A 20728-nucleotide genomic window follows, 5' to 3' on the forward strand; every position below is an offset into this window, starting at 1 on the left:
GCACGACGCCCGCGTGTAGAAATATCAAACTCGCTAACAAAACTCTATGACGCGTATCTGTTGGACCTAGTCCAATAGATGGCACTATACTTGCTCCAACTTACGTGAGTGGCAATTACCAGTGCACTAGAATCATTAATCTGTTAAAATTAGATATCTACAAGCCGATTAGCATATTACAATTGAGCTAGCAGCCAGGGAACCAGTTTCTGTCGCGTGCTGTGGTACCGAGTGGTCGGACCCTTGGATGGTGATATTTTTTGCGGCGCGTGATGATATTTCTCGCAAAGCCTGGGCTGCCCCTGAAATTGCGCAATCAGTAAATCAGTAGTGGATCCGGTACAAAACCCGTCATGTTTCTGCTGGTGCTGACATTTTCTGACTGCGTGCACTGCCGAATGCGAGTCATTGGTTCGTACTGTTCGTACTCGGTAGCGAGAAAGCAGCCATCAGAAGCGAAATTCGAATTATGCTCATCATACTAATCGTGTCTTTTATTTCGTAACATAGCATGAGTACAATAACACTTTTTGCCATCGCGCAATAAGTCAAACAATTGATGCGCGTCCCGAATAGCATTAAACCAAGCAGGTAATAGCCGAAGCAATTGTATATTTGTGACGCGACGCTTATAATCAAAACCACAATACACAATACGTGAGAAACCGAAACATACTGCCAAATACGATTCACATAAACATTAACACCCCGAACTTCCATCTCAATAAATGACAAATGAAATCAAATGACATGACCGATATGTACTATATACTTCTATACTGCATGCTAGAACTATTCCTAAAAGCTGACAGCGGAAACTTGCTGTGGAACCTGCCCTCCCAAACAGGTGTCGACGTCGGACCTGGAATTGTTTCAGCAGTCGACAGATTTTCTTGCTCATCGTCATCTAGCTCGCTCATGTAAATAAACTCTTCTAGCGCAACATCGCTCTGCTCGCTGTCACTACCAAACGCATCTCGATCGAACGTGCGAGCGCCACCCCGTAACGTGCCACCATTACGAGCTGCCGCCGCCATAACAGACGGCGAACTGGCAAAATCGTGATGCTGACGAATACGCTCGTGCGATGTGTATGCGTCAGTATCAATTTCACCATCATCTCCTCGAGGATAAGGTGGTGGGCTAAGTGTCCGTGTGGCAAGTCCATTGATGATTCCTATCCGACGACCAACAGGCAGGACCCACGATCCCAGAACAGGCGGTTTGCTAGCCGTAACAGAGCTCACTAGAATCTCAGTCCCCCGATGGCCAACTTTCCTATGGCTGGGCGGAGGAAGATTCTCGTCTTCGTCTGTGGACTCGCCGTCGTCGCCGTCATAGTAGTTGGCAACTCTGCGTACACTCATTTCGATTCCCGACATCTCATCAGTCTTTAGCTCGAATCCTTCATTTTCATCATCAACCTCAGACTCCTCAATGTCGTCACTGAAGGTGCTGTGGCGCTGGCGTCGGCGACGCTTAGAAAATGTTTGTATACGGTTGACCGACATGTCCTTCTGATCATCGTCGCTTGACTCACCAGACGAAAAGAAGTAGTCCAGTATGAAGGAATCATCGTCAGAGTCGTGGTACTTTCGAGGAGCTGTGGAGACAATATGCCGCAGTGCGGGATCGCCTTTGTCAACGAAGAGCGTGTCCGCAAATGATAATTCATCGTCGTCGTCGTCATCATCATCATCGGAGCCGGAGCTTGACCTGGAATCGGAAAACACTCCGAGAGCAGCTAGTTCCGAAAACGGGTCTTCGGCTTGCTCTAATTCCTGAAATGAAAGCTCTTCAACAATTGCGGCTTCTTCCTCGAGCTCGATCTGCTCGTCGTCCTCAGCAGCATCGCCGTCAGCTTCATTGCTCAGTTGCATCTCGGCGACTCTGTCGTATTGATCGTCCTCCTCCGCGTCGAGATCAGATTGGTCATCTCCGTCACCTTCTTCGTCCCTCACGTCCTCATCGTCACCATCCTCGTCGTCATCTTCGTCGGCATCTTCGTCGTCATCTTCTTCTTCATCTAGACCATCGAACTCGAACGCTCCCGAACCAGCATCCTCGGCCTCGGCTATGAACGCGAAGAGCTGCGTATCCAAAATGTCACGATTGGACTGAAAAAAGGCTGACGACGAAGCACTATTGCGCCTCCGTTTCGGCGATCTCATCTGCGGCCTGGTACGCTCGTTGGAACTGGTAGGGCGCCTCGTGTTCCTGCTCTCGCTGCTGTCGGAGCTGTAAGGGTTATCGTAGGCACCAGGTTGATGCTTGTGCCTCCTTGCGGCCCGCTTCTGCTTGTTACTGCTTTTCCGCGAATACGACGTCATCGACGACGAAAACTGCTTGCGTTTGCCTCTGGCGCTGTGCGCTAGAGCGCCTTTGCTTAACGGTGGTGTGTTACCGCTTGTCGAGTGTTGATGTGTGATGGAATGCTTAGTCTCTATTCTCTCCGATTTCAATACAATCATTGCCAATAGTGAAAAAGAAAGATATCCTAGTTATCATCGAGTATGCACTGAGGCAGTTATAAATTATGCTAAATAGATGGCTTTAGGCAGACGTCGGGCTGCTAAAGAACACGTGCTGTAATTTGGTTACTGGTATTTGGCTGGCTATACTAAGTAAACCGGAGGTATAGTGTGATCCCAAAATTTTTTTTTGGCGGTTGGGAATTTAGCACTCTCGCAGGACCTGACTGGCGTTCGCAGGGTCCATGCTTCCATTGAGGTCCCAATTGTGTAGTTACCGTTGCAGTTAAACCCGCAGACGCTGAAAAATCATGGTATTACCTAGTTGGGACTTTCCAGGGTTCACCGCCAAAGCCAGGACCAGGATCACGGAGACCGCGTGGGAGGGGTTACACATATCCGAGCACACGAGGTCTGTCGACCCCGTACGCAACATCCGATACGTGCCATTCGCTAGCGCGTTTAACTAGCTGCTATCAATTACTACTACTGGTCAGCGTCAGCCGATTTTCCATTGCAGTTGTGGTATTATTTAAGTTTTGGCACCTTGACTATTCCACAAGGAATATGTGCAACTAGATTCAGATAGATCCAGTGATAAAGATGACGATACAGAATAAATTGAACAATTCTCTAAGGTACTTGCAATCTGGCAATTAGTGGTTATTTACATTAGTGGAGTCTAACTCTCAACAAATAGTACCGTTGCCTGGTCCAAGGTGGGATTGATAGCATTCGCACCAAAACCAGCTGCAGATGATCCCGCTCGAGCTTCGAAAGTTTATACTTCCTACATTCACTGCACCGATGGCGAGCACTGGGACATAGCAAAACCACAGCTCTTGGAGGATGTCCACAGAATACACGGTAATGCGCAGATCGTGCACTTAAGTTGGAGTTTCTTCGGTGTGGAGCTCGCATGCATTGATGCCAATGGACGGGTGTCGATATTCTTCCACAACGGGCTCCTAAACCATTTAACATGCGTATATCAATCTCCTTCATCTGTAGACGGGATTGCAGCGGGCATTGTTGGGTTCAGGTGGCTAAACATGAACAAACCGGTATTGTATCTGTGATGCATTTATGCGTAAATGCTAATAGATCTCTGGTAGGTATTGCTTAATAATCCTGCCACTCGACAGGGTGATAAGCAGTTTCACTACGGTATTCATAAAGTGAGCCCGTTTGGCCCATGGCACCCACATGCCAATAAGCAAGCTTGCATTGGAGTTACGCGAAGTGGGAAGGTGACGTTCATAGATACCATGAGATGCGGAACCCCATTCTAATACTTTCCTCAGCTAAAATTTTGGTATCAGCTAGACGTACGGTATCAGGAGGTTGTTCAGGATTTAGAAACAGATTTGTTTCCAGAAGACAACTATAATCTGGCGTCATTCGGGTCTGATCGAGGTACGCTTTGCTCAAAGATTGGAGACTGTCTGTCACGATGCTGACTTTCTTAGATAATACACTCGTTCTTGCTGTATACTCTGCTGCACGTCATATCCTGAAATTGTTCAGGGTATCCATACATTGGAATGTCTTAGCCACGGGCGGCGGAAATATGCAGCAATCCAAACAAGACTCCGACTGGGCGACCATACAAGTCAAAAGGATATACTCAAACGAAATATACTGTCCGAACTATAGTCATGGAGAGCTGACCCACTTGGAAGTCTTCTCGCCGACAAATCATCCCGAATCTAGATTAGGTGTCTACGCTGTGCATTCCTCGGAGAAGGGAAGCACAATACAGAAAATAGAAGTTGTCACATTGCCGATTATGTTACATAGCAACTTTCATGCGCTTGGCCTGAGAAGGAATCCACTGCCTGATGATCCGACAGATATCGTTCAATTTCAAGATTACCACGACTTAAACAGGAGACTGATAGGATTGAGTTCGCTTTATGCTGATAATATAATATGCTGCACATACGCCGATGGGTCAGTGGAGATGCGACAACGACTGACTTTTGCCGAAACGATGTCCAAGTTTAACCCGCAAAGCGTACTTAATCTCTTCGATGCAGGATTTGGATTTCCAAGTGCCGAGCCAGGTTAGAAATCTGACGTTACTATCTTATCGTGAGTTCCTACTGATTTTTCTGTCAGCGCTCGAGATTTGCATTTCTCCGAATATGGTTGCGTTCGTGCTTCTCAATACAGCTGCAGAACTCAAACTATATTATATGAGACCGATCTTGAAGGTTGAAGATAATGACGGTAAGTGGACGTCCTGGATTTTGTTGTACGCGACATTATTTTGATCAGCAACATACTACAGCATCGGCACCGATCGCCGCAGCAATAGCGTTACGTCACACAATTGCTTGTTATAGTACGATGACATGCGACGATATAGTACTCATAGCAAGTGTCGAGTCCCTCTCCCGCCCGGCTGAATTTCAGGAAGCAGTTATGAAGCAGACACATCGTGCCATCGGCTTCTCACTAGATCTTTCTAAAGATGTACAGGCCGACAAGTTCTTGGTTCTTCCGTCTCTGCAAAAATTGCTGTGCTTGCAAGCTTCGTTGGGAACCCTCTCTGGCTGGCGACGGAATCCTGCCGGTATGATGGCTTGGGCGTCGATTAATCTACGGTTGTTTTCGTTTGCGTTGACCTTCACTTTGAAAGCTACACATCAGAAACAGCCCGGAGTTGGCGAGGGAGAGGTCAAAGGAGGTACGCGCGCCATGTATAATAATAGTGCAGGTGCTAATAGATTGAACAGACACCGTTATGACGTTTCTTGGGCTCGCACGATGGTGTATCGATTTTTTAGCATATTTAAACAAGGACTTGTTCGAACTGGGCCGAAACCCGGATAAATTCCTAAAACCAGGTAATTGCACTAATGAGAGCAGTATAATCATATAGTTTGCCGTGCTGACCGGGTTTCAGACTCTCTGTCTTTGCCACTCATAATGCTCCTGGGAGCCGTTCCCCGTCTCCTAATCAGGTACACGCTGCGTGGATTAAGAGGTCTCGAGCAACTGATTGCACGGAACAACAGTAAAGGTGACAGCGATCCGTTTACGAGACTAGCCTATCAGCAGCTAGACGAGATACTCAAGGCTGGTCCTGTTCAAGTTGGAACGTTTGAGAAACTGGTTAATGATGTCGATAACTTCATGAGAACTAACTTTCAGGGTAACGAGCGATTCTTTTTCTGAGATACCGGGGTGATGCTGACGCTGTGTATAGACCCAGTCGAGCGATTAGGGATGGAGCAATCATTATTTTTCAATGCGAGGATTCCGGTCGAGCTACATTCCGTGGTTCACAGGATCCGCGCTGTCTATCTTCAGCGGATTAAACCTGACATCGATATCCCGACTCTATATTTCTATCCAACCAAGTGGCTGGGGTTAGAGGAGAAGTATCATGTTGAAGAGGCTGAGGGAGTCGAGATAGATGGGCTGCGGAAACAAATTATGAAAGTCGATGACAGACCGGCATGGAGGCGTTGCGTACGTTGCGGGTCAGTTGCGGCCATTGAAGACTCAACTAAATCTTATAACAAGTTTCCAAGTATGTGGACGGTGGCGTTTCAAAGGAACTGTATTTGCGGCAGTTCATGGGTGAGATGTTCGGATCCTAGTCTGTTGAAGTAACTTCTATGTAAATAAGACATGTAAGATAGCATGAGTGACGCAGAAATATAGTCGAATTTGGATACATCTTGGAGATGAGTTAAATATTAAAAGGAAATAATACAAGGTATAATGTACAATGCCATGGCGTTCGAAACCAGGCACCCAACCATCGATAAGACCTGCTCACACCAATTCTAACCCCCAACCATTGTCAGCTTTTGTCTGCTGTACAATCAGACAATTTGACCCCTACTTTGTATAAATCCTACAGCCGAAAAGAAATAATCTTAGACGCACTGTGACAAAAATAAGTAAAATCCGGGAGGCTAAACGATCTCGCTTATGGGCTCGCCGTAACGTCCGACTGATGCTTCTCCTTGACTTCGGCGAAGTATTTCTTTTTGTCGTCCGCATATTGACCAAGTGCCCGTCTAGCTGAATCGTCGTATTTCTGTTCATTCATTAGTTATGTCACATTGGGCAGAAAGCGCTAGACAGTGACCGTACTCTTCTATCATCCACAGAGAGCGCACGGAAGCGCTGTCCAAGGAACCGGGCTCGCTCGGTAATCGGCATGCTCTTTGCTTCCGGGAATAATGTGCTAGCATCTTTTAAGAAGAATCCATAAGCGTTTCCAGGTCTCTTTGGCAAACCAGGAAGTCGCACGTAGAAACTTCGTCCGGAGCCTCTAACTTTCTTCAGAGATCTAACTCTCTTGTTCTCTTCCATAATTCCCTCCACACCTCGTGTCTCCAACAACTTCTCGACATCCTGCTCATACCGAGCCTTGTCGGCATCTCGCAATCCTTGCAAACGCTAGCGATGGTGTTAATATCCAAACCAAATCTGACATATTAAAGGCCACTTACGTCCAGTTCAGACTGAGGCAAAGCAACGAACTCGGCCTTAGCCAACCGAGCCGATTCCGGCAGGCTTGTTGGTCCATGTTCAACTTTCCGTTTAGACATGAATTCTTGCAGAAAAATCTGCCACGTAGATTTCGGTCTTTTAACCAAAGGCCGCCTGAGAGCGGCAAGACGTTGTTTTTCTGCACGAGCGCCTGCCCTCTCCTTCTCCACTTTCTTCCTTTCCCTCTCCTTCAGAAGCCGTACTTTCGCTTTGTCCTTCGCTTTCTCCCTAGCTTCTTTCTTCTTTTCAGCAGCTGCCTTCTTCCGAGCGATCAATCGTTCGTGTTTAGCCTGAGCCTTAGCCTTAGCTTTGGCCTTCGCCTCAGCAGCGCGTTGAGCAGCCCTTGTTTTCTTCTGCTCTTTAGCTATAGCAGCTTTCTCTTTCTGAGCAGCCGTCATCCTGGTGGACTTCTTCGTGGTTTTAGTAGACCTTTGGGCTTTTGCCGTTGACTTGCTCGCAGTAACTGGTTCCTCCTTTATCTTAGGAGCCTCAGCCGCCATACCCGTAGCTATACCACGGGACATCAGATTTCCATTATAAATACTCATTCTGGATGGTGATATTAGAGGCCGCAATTTCTGAGCGATTGGCGCCTGCTGCTGCACAGCAGCGATGCGGAGACTGGCTCTCGCGACTTGCCAGGTGACCCGCAACATCATCACTGATTTCAAGTTCCTGCGCTGTTTTGGACTATTAATCTTAGTGCCAGTTGTGCGAAATGCGACGAAAGTGATCCTTGGCCACACTGAGACTGTCGTTCGTGATGGTGAGCGATTGATCGATGCCGTCGTGGACGTCAGTCACACGAGTGATCGCAGATCGCGGTAAGCACAGCGGAAGTGGCTGGATGGTGTTCCGTGTTGGTAAACAAATGCATAAAGGCAACTGACTATGAGGACATACGCGTTCCGTGCTGAAAGATACGCGGACAGCGTCAATCCTATGAACACTCGACATTTCTGGCACAAGTCCCCAGACAGCACTTTACTTGCGGGTGTTGGCGGTAGAGAATTTCTGTTGAATCTGTGGTCTGATTCTCTTTATTATCATAGTCAATTGACTTCATAGAATATGACTGACTCATACTCCTCATCTTCTGCCCGACTAAAGAGAAGGAACTATGACGACGACGATTATGAATACGACCGGCGTCACCGAGACAGAGACAGAGACAGAGACAGAGCTCTAGACCGAGACAGAGAAAGGGAGAGATTTCACAGAGACGACTACAGACGAGACCGAAGGGATAGAGACAGAAATAGAGATAGAGATAGGGTTCGAGAAAAAGGTTATGAACGAGATAGGGATCGCGTGGCAGACAGCGAAAAGACTCGCGACAGAGACAGAGATCGCGTGAGTGAGAGGGACAGGGATCGAGACCGTGGCAAGGAAAGAGACCATAGAGAACGAGATCGCTACTCCGATAGAGACCGAGATAGGTATCGTGGTCACGACCCTGATCGCGATAGAGACCGCACGCTTGACCGAGATCGTGACCGGCAGCGCGACCATGACCGTAACCTAACAACCGACAGATATGGTGAATACGATGATGCACAAGATGGTAAACGCCAACGTGAGTCGAAAGATAGACGTACCGATGAAGATGTCACCGCCGACAACTCGATGGTCGACGGGGAGCCGGCAGACACATCACTTGAGAGCAAAGAGAATGGAGGTTACAATGGTAGTTTTGGAGGTGATAGTGATCTCGAAGAGTCCGACAAAGATGAGTCAAAAGAGTCTAAACGTGATTCAGAAGCGGCAGAAAATGAAGAGGCCGATCCTTTGGATATGTTCATGTCAACATTAGTGGAGCAGGCTGGTGATACTGTGCGTGAGGAATCTGCTGACCGTGGCGATGTATTCGAAGAAGAAGACGATCCCCGAGTCGACGCATTAGATGTTGACCCAGATGATATGCTGGCCCTAGCAAGCAAGCCGAAGAAGAAGAAAGATATCCCGACGGTGAATCATGCAAAGATTAACTACGAACCGTTCCGGAAGCAGTTCTATGTGGAACCTGCGGAACTTGCAGATCTGACCGAAGAAGAAGTCGATGAGATACGTCTCGAGCTGGATGGTATAAAAATTCGCGTATGTTTATTTTTTCTCCTGTCTACACGCTGGGGCGAGTTTTAACTAACCGCTTACAGGGTGTTAATTGCCCTAAGCCAGTCCAGAAATGGAGCCAGTTTGGTATTCCGGCTCAAACAATGGATATTATCCGCAAGTTAAACTATGACAAGCCAACCTCGATCCAGGCGCAAGCTATCCCAGCCATTATGTCTGGCCGCGATGTCATTGGTGTTGCTAAGACGGGAAGTGGTAAAACTATTGCTTTCTTGTTACCAATGTTCAGACACATCAAAGATCAACGGAGGCTGGAAAATGGTGAAGGTCCAATTGGTCTCATTATGACGCCGACCCGCGAGCTGGCAGTGCAGATTCACAGAGAGTGCAAGCCATTTCTCAAGGCCCTTGAATTGAGGGTACGTGATTAATTAGATATCCTTTCTTTTTCAGCTACTAAAATCACTAGGCTGTTTGTGCATACGGTGGGTCTCCAATCAAAGATCAGATTGCGGAACTGAAGCGAGGTGCTGAAATTCTTGTTGGGACTCCTGGTCGAATCATTGATCTTCTCTCAGCGAACTCTGGTAGAGTCACGAACCTGAAACGTGTGACTTACCTGACCCTGGATGAGGCAGACCGCATGTTTGACATGGGGTTCGAACCTCAAGTAATGAAGATCATTGGAAATATTCGACCGGATAGACAGACTGTCTTATTCTCAGCAACGTTCCCGAAACAAGTACGTATTCTTTATCACTTGAGCACCGCACTACGCAGATTACTGATGCGCGATTAGATGGAAGCACTGGCTCGAAAGGTGTTAACAAAGCCCGTCGAGATTGTTGTCGGTGCCAGGAGTGTTGTCGCCCCAGAAATTACACAGATCGTCGAAGTTCGCCCGGAAGACACCAAATTTGTTCGTGTCCTTGAACTACTTGGCGATATGTACAACAATGATGAAGATGCTCGTACTCTGATTTTTGTTGAAAGACAAGAAGGAGCCGATCACCTACTAAAGCTTCTGATGGCTAGAGGTTATCCTTGCATGTCCATTCATGGTGGTAAAGATCAGCTTGACAGAGACTCGACAATTATTGATTTCAAAAACGGTGTAGTACCAATATTGGTCGCTACGTCAGTTGCTGCTCGAGGTCTTGACGTTAAACAGTTGAAATTGGTGGTCAATTACGATTGTCCAAACCACATGGAAGACTATATTCATCGAGTTGGTAGGACTGGACGTGCGGGTAACCTTGGTACCGCTGTTACATTTATAACGCCTCAACAGGATCGCGAGGCAGTCGATATTGCAAAGGCATTGAAATTCAGCCAGCAGGTTGTTCCAGAGCCAGTGAAACAGCTTGCCGATGCGTTTATGGAGAAAGTGAAGGCAGGCAAAGAGAGGCAGACATCAGGTTTTGGTGGCAAGGGTCTGGACAAGCTTGATGCAGCTCGTGATGTCGCTAGAAGACTCGAGCGCAAGGCATATGGTGAAGATGAAGAACCAGCGGCTGAGGTCGTCGACGAGGACGAGGAGGAAGAGGAAGTTATGGATGCAGCGGCATCGTCTGCACTTGCGGAGCCTGTCATTGTGTCAAGACGAGCTCCTGCAGCTGAGAGCAGATCTTCGGCAGCGCTGACAAGTGCCCTAGAGCGCGCAAGGCTTGCATCATCTCAGATTGATAGTAAGCTAAAGACCAGTGGCACCAAGGCTGGTGCTGCTCCTGACAATAAGGGTCCTGATGCTGGCGAGTTCCATGCGACACTGGTCATTAACGACTTTCCTCGTAAGTATCTCTTCCACATAGAGCGGAGACAAATTGCTGACCACTTGGAATAGAAAAAGCGCGCTGGGCGGTTACAAATCGGACGAATATTGCTAAGGTTCTTGAATCTACCGGAACTTCCATCACTACTAAGGGCACATTTTATCCTTCAGGCAAAGTTCCACCACCAAATGGAGAACCGAAGTTGTATATTCTTGTTGAGGGCCAGGTATGTTCCTTGTTCGGCATTAGAGAACAATTCTAACTTCCAAGCAGACCGAAGTTGACGTATCAAGCGCCATGCACGAACTGAAACGATTTCTGGCTGAAGGCACCGTCGCCGCAGCAGAATCGGAAAATCGGACCAGTGGACGATATACCGTTGTTTAATTGATACGAGTTACACATAAAGGAGAAGTATAGTATCAACTTGTAGTTTCTCTTATATGACTTGATACTGCACTTGCTCTTAGAGAGTTCTAGGTATGCAACTTCGTAAACGTATATCGTATCAGGACTTACTACGACAATGCTATCATGCAATATCGATGGATGCATTCCGATGCTCGCTGCCTACCAGTGGGTGCTTTGTGCGGTTACTGACATTGTGTTTTATGGTGCATGGCTTTCAGTAACTCTATTTACAGGTCTACAATAGCCGGACCCAACTATGATGTTGTTAAGGATTGTATTATATGGCGTTCTATGTCGAAGTTATTGTACAAATCTACATTATTCTTTGGTTATTCTGATTGCCTGATACATATATTATACATCGAGACCATTTCAGAGTCATTCAAATCGCTCGAGACGTTAATAAAGTGTACACTGCTGTCCCTTATGATTTAGCCTTTTTCGAAAACAATTGCTCTCTCTCTTCAGCTCTTCGCTCGCGCTTCTCCGCAATCTCTTTCCGTCTGGACAAGAATTCAACTGAGTGGCCAAGTATTCCTTTACCGTTAGATGCAGTTTCCACCCCCACTTGAGAACTATCTACTGGTGGTACGCTGAACCACAGAAGCTTTCCGTTATCATCTTTTTGATATAATTCGGCTGTCTCTGGTGGAATTCTGTCGGTTATGTAGTCCGGAAGCGTGAACGTGCTCGGGGGTGGTGGCGGATTATACATCATAGGTCTGTTCATAGGAGCCATTTGACCAGGACTGCCGTACCCTAGCGGAGTCATCGGAGGATTGTAGTTGTAGTTCATGCTCGGCGGAGTTGGGGTACCCGGAGTCGACATTCCGGAGGTGAACCGACCGAGCTCGGGACGAGGTATCTGCTTGTTTGACGACAATGTCCTTTCCACTGATGATCGTGGAACAGACGAATTGCGTATAAAAGGCGAATTCACATCGGAGGAAGGTGCAGTGTTCGACGGCGGAGCTGGTGCAGGGGGATCTGGACTTGGCGATGGCTCTTTAGCACTTGGATCTGGGGGTCTTTTATAGACGGCACCGATGATAGGTGGAGCATTCTCAGCTCCCACCTTAGGCTCTGGAACAGGGTCGTCATCCTTGGCGTCTGGCGGAAGCAAATGCTTAATAGGCGATGGAACTTTTCTCAGCGGCTGTGGCTTTTCGAATAATACCATTTCATAGTCTGTAGAGCGTACTTCGTCCGGAATACAAGCCTTCCATGTGCGGATCTTGTTGAATGTCTTCTCATTTTCGTTATACCGACTTTCACAACAATATACGGCTTTATCCTCAAAGCCGACAGGCCGTCCGCGTTGGTACTTGGTGAAAAACATGACAAAGCACTTTTCGAGAACCTCATCAATTAGATGATCTCGATATTGTCCGGACTTGACAACCTCGTTCTCATAGAAGTATTTATCATATCTATGTACAGTCTGCTCGGGTCTATAATACCAACAAGCGTTAATCCACTTGCGTCCGTCTGGGGCTTGCCATGTCCGGAAGATCTGTCCAATTGTTGGTCGCTTGGGATCGTTCAAGCTGCTAATATGGACCCAGTCACCGACCCGATAGTACTCTCCATTGTGTTCAATTCCGTCAAGAGGTATTCGAGCGTGCTTCAAGGAGCTAGACTCTGGATCTTGGAAGGTACTATCTGGCTTGCTCATTTCCTCAGCTGCAACGCTGTTGACAAGCTTCTGTAACGTCACAGTATCTTTGTAAAGAATCGAGTTTGGAGAATTGAACTCTTTTGCATTGTCGAACATCAATCGCAGGTCTTGCAGAAACGATTCCACGTCCGGATACAGTCGTCTCTTTATTTTTTTCTGTAGTCAATTAGCATGATGGGAAGAAAGAAGAGGCAGAAAAATCATACTCTGATCATATCTAGAGCAATTGGATCCTTAATCTCTCTATAGTATTCCGGATACTGCCCTTTGTCAGGAAGTCGTTCAAACGGCAGATACAAAAATCGCATCGCAGTCTTGGCTTTGCGCAGAGCTCTCATTATGATTTTGATTCTGCTCTCGTGAGGCTTGTCCACGGTAGGCGGCCGACCTCGCTTTACCCGCTTGTCTTCTCCACCTTTATCGTCCTCGTCGTCCTCCTTTTTCCTACCCGCAACTCTGATCAAATTGCGTCGAGATGATTTGCGAGCGCTACCCTCGTATTCATCTTCGTCATCTTCGTCCTCTTCGATTTCTGCGTCTTCGTCATCGTCATCTTCCTCCTCCTCCTCTTCATCCTCGTCCTCATCGTCGTCGTCGGCAGATGCTTGTGCAGTTTCCTCTTCTTCATCATTTCCACCATCTTTCTTCTCTTCACTTGTGGTTCCCTTCTCGTTATCCTCTTCGACAAGCACTTGTGGCTCGATAGTAACACTCTCAGACGTCAGGTCGCTCACGTCCTCTTGCTTTAGCTCCACGTCCTCAGGCGCCGGAGAAGGAATGGCGGCCGCAGGATTCTTTGGCGGCCTTCCCCTCTTGCGCTTCGGCGGATCAGGAAGTTGTGGAGTTTGGCCGTGGGACGACATTATTCTTCCAGACTGTGTAATACTGTTCGCAGTTCAGGTTGGTTGGAACAGGTAATGACCGCGACGCGATCGAACCAATGTGCCGAATCGATGAGATCCATGGAGACTTCGGTTTTATGCGGTTGACAGAACAAGCACCATAACCTGGGTAAGGGATTTCTTGTTAGTCACGTGATTGTAGGTCAGCTGCAACTGAACTTTGTTTTGCAGAAAACCATAGTCAGGGGCTACAGATGTTGCCGTCATAGATCTCGTCTGCTACTGGAGTTGTGATTGAAAATGTCCAGTCAACACTATTGTCGCTTATTGCACGACATATTGATTGATCCGCGCATGTACGTTGTCAATTGCCTGAACGTCCACTGCTTGCCATACGGCTTTACTGACATTGGCGGTAGCAAAGAACTGGAAATACTAAAGTCGCTTCCTCCAGAAATGGAAGCGATGATAATGGAGAACAATGATGGCGGTGGCGTTTATGACAAGAATTATTACCCGCTTATTGTGGTGCCTGGTGAGCACATCGTTGGCATTCCGAGACGGGTGTTAATGACGGCGTTTGCGGATGCACGGACGAAGTTTTACGAATTGATCAAGTGTGAGTTATTGGTACCTCTCTGTGGGGATTATGGTTAACTAATCTGCAGTATCGACTTGGACTGATGAACAGACATTGGAAGTGAGTCAGGTATCGTTGGTACTGCTTCTCATTGGCAGTGAGAATCTGACGGCAATAAACGCGAGGTAAGCCACAGAATACACACCATTGGCCGTCTGCTGAATTAACGCTGCTGTCAGGAAGCGGTTGATTACTCGATGTCTGGAAACTGCATCATTATGTCGAGAATTTCGCCTCACAACTGTCTTATTGTCCTCACGTCTCCAGAAACATTCCAAATCGCCTCTGATATGGAACTACCACAAGTTCATCGTTTCCGCCCAACTAGATTATTTCACTCGAACGTCAAATCACAGAGAGCGCACAAAATATGTCGAAGACTTGTGCAAATCTGAGCTGCAAACGGTTCTGGTCGCTGCAGAGCACCATCCAATGAATTACTACGCCTGGGCTTATGCGCGATGGCTGTTTGCCGAGACATATGGGTCTCTATTGTCTTCACCGTCAGCTAGATATTACTCCATTGTCGTTGTGCGGAAGTACCTTGAGTCTGTCGTACGAAAGGTTGAAAAGTGGTGTTTCTCGCATGCGAGTGATAGCTCGGCGTGGTCATTCTTCCAGTGGGTATTGTTCAAATACGTAGATGACTCGCATCGGGCCACTACAGAGAGAATAGACGATACGTATCTGTTAACTAAAGTCGTGGAGGTAATCCAGTTTGCTACAACAGTGAGTCTCGCGCATGAATCGGTTTGGGCATTCGTACGACGAGTTGTTAGTGACAGCGAGTATGTGAGCGATCGAAGCTGTGAGACATTTACTCGTATGATCAACTCGTATTTGCGGAGTCGAAAAGCAGATACATACGGCGTTCATGTGTATGACGAAGGCATGAGCACTAAGGATAAGGTGTTGCGGCAAAAGCAAGAAAGCATTTTGGACACCCTGAGGGACAAAGATGTGTATGTGGTGAGCAGCTGCCTAACCTGGATAGCAGTGAGAAAGCATTTGAAGAAACAGATGGATGAGTGAATTCTCAGAGTTATAGGCATTGTCAAAATATGTAAGTGCATTAGCATCATGAGGCGCAATATTGGTTGTGATTGGTTAGAATGAGCTAGCTCTATTCAATTCGGGTGACAATACAAGAATACAAATACAAAACAGGCTGTATAACAGGAACATAACTATCTTATACTCTAACTATATACCAACCAAACAAAATTTTATCAGCAATAGCGTCTACTTCTTCTTCTGTGATGTAGTATTCTTTGGCAACTCTTTGATGAATGGAACGAATTCCGGCTCACCAGGAATCCATTTCCGTAAGACTTCGGGAATCCTCAGACCCTAATATACAATGAGACACAGCGTTTTACTTAACTAGGGAAGCACTTACATCCTCTGTCTGATAGTTCTCCAAAATGCAGCACAGTGTACGTTCAGTAGCAGTGAGAGTTGAGTTAAGGCAGTGAACGTAGACTTTCTCGCGCTGATTAAGTTTCTTGATGCCGCACCTGATCTCCAGATTTCGCGACTGGTAATCCGTACAATTTGAACAGCTGACCAATTCTTTGTATTCGCCCTGGAACGGGAACCACGCCTCCAAATCGTACTTCTTCGCCGCGGCATTATTCAGCTCACCGGAAACGATGGCCACGACACGGTATGGGAGCTTGAGGGACTTGTAGAAGTCCTCTGACAAACCGATCATCCTGTCAAACTCCTCCCATGACTTCTCGGGCTCTGTCAGGACGAATTGCTCGATCTTCTCGAAAGCGTGGACACGGAAGATACCCCAGGCATCCTTTCCATGGCTGCCAGCTTCCCGACGAAAGCATGAGCTGTAACCAGCATATCTAAAGTAGAATTAGCGTACATCCAAGTAATACTTGTCATTGTCACACATGCCGCTTAGGAAGCTGCTCCGCAGGCTGCTCGAACCACTCATCAGAGTGATAAGCCGAGATAGGCTGCTCGGAAGTCGCAATCAAGTACTTCTCATCAGACCCGTCCAAAACCTTGTACAGCTCTTCATCAAACTGGGAGAGCTGTGCAGTCTTGGCCATGACATCCTTATTCATCATTACCGGTGCTTGCAGTGGAGTGTATCCTTTTGAAGCAAGGAAGCTGAGTCCGTAGTTGATCAAAGCCTGGTTGAGGAACACACCGTAGCTGCGCAAAAAGAAGCCTCGGTGGCCCGACATCTTGGCTCCTCGTTCGGGGTCGTAACCATCCAGTCGTGTTAGAACTTCATGGTGAGAAAGGCAGTCACGCTTTTCCACTGTAACTCCTTCAGGAACCCATGTCCGCATGAGTTCATTGTCGGCCTATACCGGCGTTAATCACATCTCTTAATAACTATGCAAAATTCTACTCACCTCATCCAGACTGACGGGTACTGACTCGTGCACAATGTTGCCGATTTGATTGACCTTAAACCGCAGCTGTGAGTCAGCTTCAGTCTCTTTGGCAGCTAACTCAGCTTTCTTGGTTATAAGGTCATCCTTCTGCTTCAACAACTCGGACGCATCTTCCTTAGCCTACAAGCTGTCAGCGCAAAACGCAATTTTCCACTTTTCTTTCATGACTCACCTTGTACTTTAGCCCAATCTCCTTCTGAACCCTGTTCTGAAGCTTGTTGATCTCATCAAGATCAAAGCGGACTACACCCTGGTCAGCAATTCAAAACTCACCCCATGAATACAGATACAAACCAACATACTTTTCGTCCACTCCTTGTACTCGTTGATAATCTCGTCAACAATCTCGACGGAGGCACCACGAGCCTTTTGCGACTTGCGAATAGCATCAGGGTTGCCTCCTTTATCCTCGAGAAACTGTAGAATATCAAGCATTTTCGGTGAATGCCTAGATAATTAATACAATGTTAGCAACGTCCGGAGTGTAGGATACTGACAATGGAGAAATTGGTAGTGAAGGACGAGAAGATCATGTAACGTGCTGAATATCCAGCCAGTTGCGGCAAGATCCCAATGAAATTCGAGAGTCCGACGCACCTTGCTTAATAGAAAATATCCCGGCTGTCTGAAATAATGCAGGTTTCTCGAAGTCGAGTGTGCTCCTCTATAATTGCCGAGCAAAGTGAGTCAGGTGTGTTCTAGAAATCTAAGCTTGTGAGTTCATTACTGTGGGTAATAGAGATGTTCAGCAACCATTTTTACGCGGCAAATTTACACCAAACAAAACCCTTGCCCAAGCGAGGTCGCGTAATTTTTGAAAATTCGACCTTTTTACGGCGTAAATTCCCGCGAAGCCGAAATAGACTCAGACTAACGACAAATGCGGTAAAGGGCCGTTTCCTTGGAACCGCCGCGAGTAGTCCTTGTTTACAAAGGAACGCGTGCTTATAGCATCCAGACTTATCTATCTTACGTCGGTAGGGACCATGGATGACTACCGAGTTCGACTGTACCTTACACACAAGGCGCCAAACAAAGTCTCTGGAAGAAGTCGCGTCCATCTAGAGTTTCGCGTAGCCGTTTAAAGCTAAAGCCAACCTTAAAAGTGGCGTAAATTTGGCCTTAAAAATCTTTACTTGAAATCCATGAACTGGCGTAAATTTACGCGATCAAATTCACACGACGAAAATGTCGTGGGGCATGGGTAAGGGTTATGATTGCTGAACTCTCTAAATAACGTCACCAGACAAGGGGATACTACAATGTGAAGAACTGGGGACAGCAGCCCAACTTCAACCTCTAATCTCCGAGATCAAGCTATCTCAACACGCTTTTACACTAACAACAAGGGATTTCACGCATGTCTAGTGTCAAGGTGGTAGCACCAGCGAGGAAGAAGCAGAAGATTTGCCCCACACACTTTTATCTTGACTTGACTGAGATGGTTGAAAAATCTGATACTGAACATATCAAAGAATCTGTCAATCAAGTGCTCCAGCTCAATCAGAACCTCCACCCTGCAGCTAGATCCGTCATTGAATCAATACAACGCGCTCTAGCTTTGGCGGACGTTGAAGTTGTGCTAAGTCTTCAAGCTAGCAGACTCAGCTTACGAGAGGCTACAAACCTCCTTGGGATTGATTTCGAGCTCGATGACCCAGATTATCGCTGGTCACTTAAAGATGACCAAAAACAACCTGCAAAACCACTTTCCGAATGGGGCCTGTATGTCTTTTTATTGGAGCTTAAGGAAACATATTAACAATTCATTAGCTACCACAATTCAAAATATCCGACGGTCCAAGTATATGCGAGCATTCCAGCCTGAATCTATGGTCCGCACTTTATTTGACGTCCTCATTTGTGATCGTCTAGAACTTCTCGATGATCCGACTCTCACCAAAACTGGAAGAGCCGAAATTAAGCTGCATTGGTGCCATACTTGCATGGAAGATAGTCGATTAGTAATGACAAGTTAAGATACTACAATAGCAAGTCCAGATATCGAGTGCCTTAAATTGAATAGGTGAATTCTGACAATTTCATTCGAATATCCAATTAGCTCAGCATCGACTCTAGCAATGGGGTCCCTGATCTCAGTCAGAGAGAGCCGATACTCCGATCCCAAACGGCAATTTATCGAGCCAAATCTCCGATCCGAAATGACCAATTTAGCGTCTTCCGAATACAAAATTCACAAAATCAGTTCGCGCTTTAGCTTCGTACCGAACACAGATGAAGTTGTAACTGGAATCGGCCTCGAAGGAAAACGCACAGATGTTGCTATGCGACCCAAGCCTTGCCTTGTCCTTGCGTTGCCTTGTGACAGGAAGGCCCGGAGAATCGGAGATACGTCTCCGGTGAGAATTGCGCAATAACACACCCCGTTACAGTAACCTAATTTGTCAGGACCTTACAAATCACACATGAATCCGCATTATGGGCATTAGGCAGACTCTCATATTGCCAACGCAAATGCGCCTACAAGCGGCATGGCCACCAATCGTCTACGACTATAAAAAGGTTGCTGTCGGCAAGGCCATATCGACAGATAGATCTCGCACAACCTTATCATGCAAAAAATAATATTAGTATTCGGTGCTACTGGAATTCAAGGTGGTAGCGTTGCAAGGCAACTTCTCAAAGATGGTGAATTCAAAGTGAGAGCTGCTACTCGAGATCCGTCAAAAGAATCAGCAAAGGCATTAGATGCGCTCGGAGCAGAGGTCGTCGCAGTCGACATTACTGTGCAACGTGACCTCGACAAAGCGTTTGACGGCGTGTACGGAGCATTTGCAGTTACAAACTTCTGGGAGCATTTAGACATGAATCGCGAAGAAGAGGATGGTAAACGTATGGCGGACACTGCCGCAAAATATGGAGTACAGCATTATCTATGGTCAACAGTACTGAATCCAAGGGAGACTACCAATGGGAAAGTTACAGGGGCAGCTGCAAATCAAGGAAAGGCGAATGTAGACACTTATATTCGGACAATTCCGTCTCTCCTCAAGGCAACTACTTTTATCAGTACTGGAGCGTACTATACAAACTTCCTCGGTGACATTATGAAGCCGAGAAAAGAAGGTGGAGCATACATACTGAAGCTTCCCGTCAGCCCCGAAACGAAAGTATACTCATTCAACCCAGATGAGCTTGGAAACTGGGTATTGGGTATATTTAAGGCCGGCGAGGAGACCCGAAACGGCAGGACTATCTACGCCTATGGTGGTTACTATACATTTCCTGAATGGATCAACCTGTGGAGCCAAATTGCCAACGTGGACAAAGCCGAGTTTGTGCAACTGAACTATGAGGATTGTGTTCAGTCATATGGTCAGGTCATTGGAGACATTTTGTACGCAAGCATGCAACAGTTTGAGAAAGCAGAAGTTAGTCCATATAAAGAAGGGGAGCCATTGTCAAGTAACAATTACTTCTACGGCGCTGGCAAACCTCAAGCCTTCGAAGAGTGGGCGCAGACAATCGATTGGAAAAAGTTAGGATATTAGCAATCGAAAGATGAGATGATCTGATGTACGATCTATCGCTAGTTAGGGGTGGACACGAATAACGTTTTGTTGTATATCTAGAGCAAACTGTATTTTGCAATGCTGATGCTTGTGCAGCTACATGACTCTTCCACGCAGGCAAAGGCACGCCTGGATCATACTACGAAAACTTTTTGAGCTCAAACCCAGGAGTTGCACAGGGGACGTAGCGATCCTGGAAAAACGGGAAGCTGGTTAGTATATCATAATTTGTTTAGGACTGGACGGACCCTGCAGTGTTGCTTAGAGACCGTTAGCAGCCCAAGTCCAGTTTAAGGGTTAGCTTAAGATCGCCCGTACACGAACTAAATCTCGCGCAGGAGCGCTCCTGCGCTATTTATTATCGCCGCTC

The 20728-nt window shown here is 46.8% G+C and overlaps 9 protein-coding genes across 9 annotated transcripts; 5 read left to right on the forward strand and 4 right to left on the reverse strand.

The window, feature by feature from the left end:
* Positions 1 to 471: 471 nt before the first annotated feature.
* Positions 472 to 2663, reverse strand: POJ06DRAFT_259316 (transcription factor CRF1-domain-containing protein). The gene has a single exon (XM_056188365.1). It carries the CDS (start codon positions 2469 to 2471, stop codon positions 765 to 767), a length of 1707 nt encoding a protein of 568 aa, XP_056041828.1. The 5' UTR covers positions 2472 to 2663; the 3' UTR covers positions 472 to 764.
* A 73-nt stretch (positions 2664 to 2736) lies between these two features.
* POJ06DRAFT_259320 (mediator complex, subunit Med16) lies at positions 2737 to 6101 on the forward strand. Its single transcript, XM_056188366.1, has 10 exons — positions 2737 to 3109; positions 3172 to 3535; positions 3587 to 3721; positions 3776 to 3887; positions 3941 to 4537; positions 4593 to 4703; positions 4765 to 5163; positions 5213 to 5323; positions 5383 to 5631; positions 5686 to 6101. Exons 1-10 carry the CDS (start codon positions 3075 to 3077, stop codon positions 6093 to 6095), a joined length of 2523 nt encoding a protein of 840 aa, XP_056041829.1. The 5' UTR covers positions 2737 to 3074; the 3' UTR covers positions 6096 to 6101.
* Positions 6102 to 7836, reverse strand: POJ06DRAFT_259324 (uncharacterized protein). Its single transcript, XM_056188367.1, has 2 exons — positions 6947 to 7836; positions 6102 to 6893 (listed from the first exon to the last, which is right to left on the reverse strand). Exons 1-2 carry the CDS (start codon positions 7643 to 7645, stop codon positions 6549 to 6551), a joined length of 1044 nt encoding a protein of 347 aa, XP_056041830.1. The 5' UTR covers positions 7646 to 7836; the 3' UTR covers positions 6102 to 6548.
* Positions 7837 to 8633: 797 nt separating this feature from the next.
* POJ06DRAFT_293159 (P-loop containing nucleoside triphosphate hydrolase protein) lies at positions 8634 to 11526 on the forward strand (the record flags this gene model as incomplete). The annotated part of the gene is made up of 6 exons (XM_056190416.1): positions 8634 to 9083; positions 9143 to 9478; positions 9529 to 9801; positions 9859 to 10849; positions 10903 to 11057; positions 11102 to 11526. Coding segments are annotated over 6 exons (2322 nt in total), but the record flags the coding sequence as incomplete, so codon positions are not given.
* On the reverse strand, positions 11527 to 13888 carry POJ06DRAFT_150501 (uncharacterized protein). Its single transcript, XM_056184659.1, has 2 exons — positions 13127 to 13888; positions 11527 to 13076 (listed from the first exon to the last, which is right to left on the reverse strand). The coding sequence occupies exons 1-2, from the start codon at positions 13781 to 13783 to the stop codon at positions 11667 to 11669; spliced, it is 2067 nt and encodes a 688-aa protein (XP_056041832.1). The 5' UTR covers positions 13784 to 13888; the 3' UTR covers positions 11527 to 11666.
* Positions 13889 to 14028: 140 nt separating this feature from the next.
* POJ06DRAFT_259327 (uncharacterized protein) lies at positions 14029 to 15520 on the forward strand. The gene is made up of 4 exons (XM_056188368.1): positions 14029 to 14118; positions 14182 to 14381; positions 14431 to 14527; positions 14582 to 15520. The coding sequence occupies exons 1-4, from the start codon at positions 14063 to 14065 to the stop codon at positions 15432 to 15434; spliced, it is 1206 nt and encodes a 401-aa protein (XP_056041833.1). The 5' UTR covers positions 14029 to 14062; the 3' UTR covers positions 15435 to 15520.
* On the reverse strand, positions 15521 to 17554 carry POJ06DRAFT_259330 (uncharacterized protein). The gene is made up of 6 exons (XM_056188369.1): positions 17128 to 17554; positions 16998 to 17068; positions 16784 to 16945; positions 16314 to 16732; positions 15802 to 16261; positions 15521 to 15752 (listed from the first exon to the last, which is right to left on the reverse strand). Exons 1-6 carry the CDS (start codon positions 17258 to 17260, stop codon positions 15645 to 15647), a joined length of 1353 nt encoding a protein of 450 aa, XP_056041834.1. The 5' UTR covers positions 17261 to 17554; the 3' UTR covers positions 15521 to 15644.
* A 540-nt stretch (positions 17555 to 18094) lies between these two features.
* Positions 18095 to 18746, forward strand: POJ06DRAFT_150575 (uncharacterized protein). Its single transcript, XM_056184663.1, has one exon. It carries the CDS (start codon positions 18186 to 18188, stop codon positions 18585 to 18587), a length of 402 nt encoding a protein of 133 aa, XP_056041835.1. The 5' UTR covers positions 18095 to 18185; the 3' UTR covers positions 18588 to 18746.
* Positions 18747 to 19300: 554 nt separating this feature from the next.
* Positions 19301 to 20523, forward strand: POJ06DRAFT_150573 (uncharacterized protein). Its single transcript, XM_056184662.1, has one exon. It carries the CDS (start codon positions 19399 to 19401, stop codon positions 20335 to 20337), a length of 939 nt encoding a protein of 312 aa, XP_056041836.1. The 5' UTR covers positions 19301 to 19398; the 3' UTR covers positions 20338 to 20523.
* Positions 20524 to 20728: the final 205 nt, after the last annotated feature.

This window comes from Lipomyces tetrasporus (genome assembly GCF_029532465.1).
Source record: "Lipomyces tetrasporus strain NRRL Y-64009 chromosome Unknown POJ06scaffold_9, whole genome shotgun sequence".
NCBI lineage: Eukaryota > Fungi > Ascomycota > Lipomycetes > Lipomycetales > Lipomycetaceae > Lipomyces > Lipomyces tetrasporus.

What these genes read in the sequence shown, in the direction of transcription:
- POJ06DRAFT_259324 (XM_056188367.1), bottom strand. Translation starts at nt 7,645, where the DNA reads ATGATGTTGCGGGTCACCTGGCAAGTCGCGAGAGCCAGTCTCCGCATC. An exon ending in TGCCTCAGTCTGAACTGGAC is followed by an intron (nt 6,894 to 6,946) that starts GTAAGTGGCCTT and finishes CACCATCGCTAG; the next exon opens with CGTTTGCAAGGATTGCGAGA.
- POJ06DRAFT_150575 (XM_056184663.1), top strand. Translation starts at nt 18,186, where the DNA reads ATGTCTAGTGTCAAGGTGGTAGCACCAGCGAGGAAGAAGCAGAAGATT.
- POJ06DRAFT_259330 (XM_056188369.1), bottom strand. Translation starts at nt 17,260, where the DNA reads ATGCTTGATATTCTACAGTTTCTCGAGGATAAAGGAGGCAACCCTGAT. An exon ending in TACCCGTCAGTCTGGATGAG is followed by an intron (nt 16,733 to 16,783) that starts GTGAGTAGAATT and finishes ACGCCGGTATAG; the next exon opens with GCCGACAATGAACTCATGCG. An exon ending in AGAACTATCAGACAGAGGAT is followed by an intron (nt 15,753 to 15,801) that starts GTAAGTGCTTCC and finishes ATTGTATATTAG; the next exon opens with GGTCTGAGGATTCCCGAAGT.
- POJ06DRAFT_259316 (XM_056188365.1), bottom strand. Translation starts at nt 2,471, where the DNA reads ATGATTGTATTGAAATCGGAGAGAATAGAGACTAAGCATTCCATCACA.
- POJ06DRAFT_259327 (XM_056188368.1), top strand. Translation starts at nt 14,063, where the DNA reads ATGTCCAGTCAACACTATTGTCGCTTATTGCACGACATATTGATTGAT. An exon ending in GTTTTACGAATTGATCAAGT is followed by an intron (nt 14,382 to 14,430) that starts GTGAGTTATTGG and finishes ACTAATCTGCAG; the next exon opens with TATCGACTTGGACTGATGAA. An exon ending in CTGACGGCAATAAACGCGAG is followed by an intron (nt 14,528 to 14,581) that starts GTAAGCCACAGA and finishes CGCTGCTGTCAG; the next exon opens with GAAGCGGTTGATTACTCGAT.
- POJ06DRAFT_150501 (XM_056184659.1), bottom strand. Translation starts at nt 13,783, where the DNA reads ATGTCGTCCCACGGCCAAACTCCACAACTTCCTGATCCGCCGAAGCGC. An exon ending in TTGCTCTAGATATGATCAGA is followed by an intron (nt 13,077 to 13,126) that starts GTATGATTTTTC and finishes AATTGACTACAG; the next exon opens with AAAAAAATAAAGAGACGACT.
- POJ06DRAFT_150573 (XM_056184662.1), top strand. Translation starts at nt 19,399, where the DNA reads ATGCAAAAAATAATATTAGTATTCGGTGCTACTGGAATTCAAGGTGGT.
- POJ06DRAFT_259320 (XM_056188366.1), top strand. Translation starts at nt 3,075, where the DNA reads ATGACGATACAGAATAAATTGAACAATTCTCTAAG. An exon ending in GGCTAAACATGAACAAACCG is followed by an intron (nt 3,536 to 3,586) that starts GTATTGTATCTG and finishes GATCTCTGGTAG; the next exon opens with GTATTGCTTAATAATCCTGC. An exon ending in ATTTCCAAGTGCCGAGCCAG is followed by an intron (nt 4,538 to 4,592) that starts GTTAGAAATCTG and finishes TTTTTCTGTCAG; the next exon opens with CGCTCGAGATTTGCATTTCT.